General features: G+C 34.6%; 1 protein-coding gene across 2 annotated transcripts in view; it reads left to right on the forward strand.

Moving 5' to 3' along the window:
- The window catches only part of LOC106879676 (protein madd-4), a 250,318-nt gene that overhangs the window by 188,359 nt on the left and 58,907 nt on the right, over positions 1–3,052 (forward strand). For both annotated transcript variants that reach the window (XM_014929350.2, XM_014929351.2), the window contains exon 5: positions 1,140–1,273. In XM_014929350.2, coding sequence (XP_014784836.1) covers positions 1,140–1,273 — 134 coding nt within the window. The remainder of the gene's footprint in view (positions 1–1,139; positions 1,274–3,052) is intronic.

Raw genomic sequence — 3,052 nt, forward strand, 5'->3', positions numbered from 1 at the left:
TGTTTCTCTTTCGTTTCTAATTGCTATTTTCATATTAGTTTTTCTGCATTGCTATAGTTATTGTTAATTGGACTTCATTTTTCTTATTATGATCATTACTATGGTTTTAGAAGTGTTGTTGTTGTTCTTCTTCTTTAGACCCAAGTTAGTACAGATCTAAGAACTATGGTCTCAGCCATGACTACTCTGTATTTCACATGCATTGTTTACACTGGACCACACTACCAAATGTGTCCTTTTCTAAGATGGTAGAGTATAATCTGACGAAGTTTTGGCTGATAGGCGCAGGCACGACTGTGTGATTTAGAATCTCGCTTTGCGACCACATACATTTGGATTTAGTTTCACTGTGTGATAACACGAAAAACTGTGTATATGTAAGTGTATGGATATGTATGTATATATGTATTTATGATTGTCTTCACTCCACTGTTTGACAACCGGTGTTGGCTTGTTTACAATCCATATCTCATGCAGCAAAGCGAAACTATGTTTCATGGGTCTACTTCTCGAGAAAAGGTTGCCCATGCCTGAACTAAAGAGACGATCATAGCATGCTAGTCGGGTGTTATATGTTAGCGAATGAGTTAAATAACGATTTTGAGGATACAATCGAGATCATAATTGCAGACATGTATGTGCATATAAGCTTGTGTGTGTGTGTGTGTGTGTGTGTGTGTGCATTTAGCAGCTGCCAACCATTCTTTTTTCCTTCAGAAATATTTTAATCAACTGCACACAATGTGCTGTGTATAGTATCATTAGCTTGTTCAAAGCTCATCTTTCTAGCTTTGAAGGGAAGACCGACCTCGCCTTTGAGCTGCTGCATCGACAATTTAGGTTTTTTATAGATAAGTAGTTGAGACGAAATAGCATTAGTGATTGTTATTTGATATTGTCAATGAAGCAGTTACTATAATGATATTCGCTAATTAAGCCATTTTCCATTATTGATGCAGCTATCACAAAAAAATAATTCGTGACCATGTTTTAGCGTCTAATTTCTTACTCAAATTAATCTTTTATAGCCTTTTGCATTAAACATTTGGCCTTATATTTCTACCATAACTATATGGAAATAACCGTTTCAAATTACTTTTTGATATATATGTTACTTCCCTTCTATTTTTTCTCCTTAGACTGGTTACCAAGAAGCTGACCTGCAATGTGCCAGTATAAGATCTGGAAGGCCCGTGGAGCAAAGCCATTGCGTTCAAACACAAGGATGGATAGTGACAAGAAAGCAGTGTAGTATGCCAACATGTGAAGCAACGTTAGTAACAGAATGTCTTTCCATTGTCCATATTATTATTACTACTACAAAATGGTATTCATATTTCAGACCAATAATTATTTATCAAATGTGTTTTTTTTTTGTTTTTTGTTGTTTTTTTTTTCTACAGAAAGTTTTCAGATATGCTTTGAAATATAATGAAACTAAAGCGAGAAATATTATCTTTCAACTCAGAGATTAACGCGCCTGAATTTAGTGGTCAGCGTATAGTGATCACCTGAAAAATTCAAAACTAAAATAACTTTGGTTTATAAGTGTTCACAAGTCACCTCAGATACGCAGCAACGCAGTTGTCAATATGATATTTCGGAGAGGACAAAAACTACAATACACTATATCAAGTGTATAGATGTTCAATCTGGTTCTTAATCATCTTGTACTGTCTAACACATAACAATGTCTATATCAGATGCAGTATTGTAAATTAAGCATGGTATTCCTAAAGTGTTTCTAAGCTTTTTTTGTGCTAAGAGGTTTTGATAGGCCTGAAGCAGAATTGAACTTGGTCGTATCTAACAAAATCTTTGATTGAACATGGGTTCTATCAAACAATCTTTTCTATTAGACAATCTGAAACAAGAGCAAATGCCTATATGGCGTGGTTTCTCTGTGTTTATGATTTTTGTGAATGAGATGGGGAAACAACGATAGAATAAAGAAAATCATTTCAAGCTAAAGAAGTTCGTGGATCGATCTCGATCTGATTTCAATTTTTGAACGAAAGCGATGTTATTGTAATATATACAAAAGTGACCCACTCGCCAATAATTTATTCAATGTGTTATAATTATGTTCTAATTATTTGAAAAATCCACGTGTATGCGAGCAGCGAAAGTGTTCTTGACTACTAACGGCGGGTCACTGGTTGTTATTCCATAACCGCCGTCATGGCTGTGGTTAACTCATATCATCTGGTCTAGAACAATGTTATGATAATGTAAACCACTATAAGTAATATAGATGCTGTATTGTCAAAGAGCATATTATTAGCCGATTGAAAATGCTGTGAAGGACTCTGACGCAAACAAATATAAACATTTTTTCAGAAGCATTCAACATAAAAATGGCCGCTGTGTCGTGAAACTTTTCATGAACAGAGTCAACGAGATTCAAAATTAGTAACGCTAATTTGCCTCGTACATTAGCGTGAACTATGTTTTGAATTTGATTACCAGTTGAGCCTTATAGATAACTATTATGCAACTCCTAAGCAGATATATTAGGTATGTAAACAATGGAAATATGTTTGTAAGTATAAGAGCCAGCCATTCAAACTGAAAAACGCGAGTGACTGAACAACAATATAAGAGGTTTATTTTAAGTGGGTTATGTCTTTACGACATTCAATCCGTTCAAGTATATCGAAAGTGTTTTGTGTGAATGGCGTGGTGACATATATCAAGTGTTCGATCGTTACTTGTTTGTTACAACAGGCACCCACAAGTCTTCTATTAAACATATCTTATACATTATTACCGATCTGACCTCCATATGAACATTCAGCAATTATTACCAACGTAGGAATTTTATGACTAGAAATTTAATACAAAAAATATTAAAGTCAACTTAAGAATGTTATTTTGAAGAGTTGTGTGGTAATATATTTTTGTATTACTAAATGAACGCAGACAGAAACACACACATGTAAGTATATATGAGTTTCACTGTATGTGTATGTGTGTATGCGAGAATGTGTGTGTGTGTGTGTGTGTGTGTGTATGTATGTGTGTGTGTGTGTGTGTGTGTGTGTGTGTGTGT

This window comes from Octopus bimaculoides, chromosome 2, assembly GCF_001194135.2.
Source record: "Octopus bimaculoides isolate UCB-OBI-ISO-001 chromosome 2, ASM119413v2, whole genome shotgun sequence".
Lineage (NCBI taxonomy): Eukaryota > Metazoa > Mollusca > Cephalopoda > Octopoda > Octopodidae > Octopus > Octopus bimaculoides.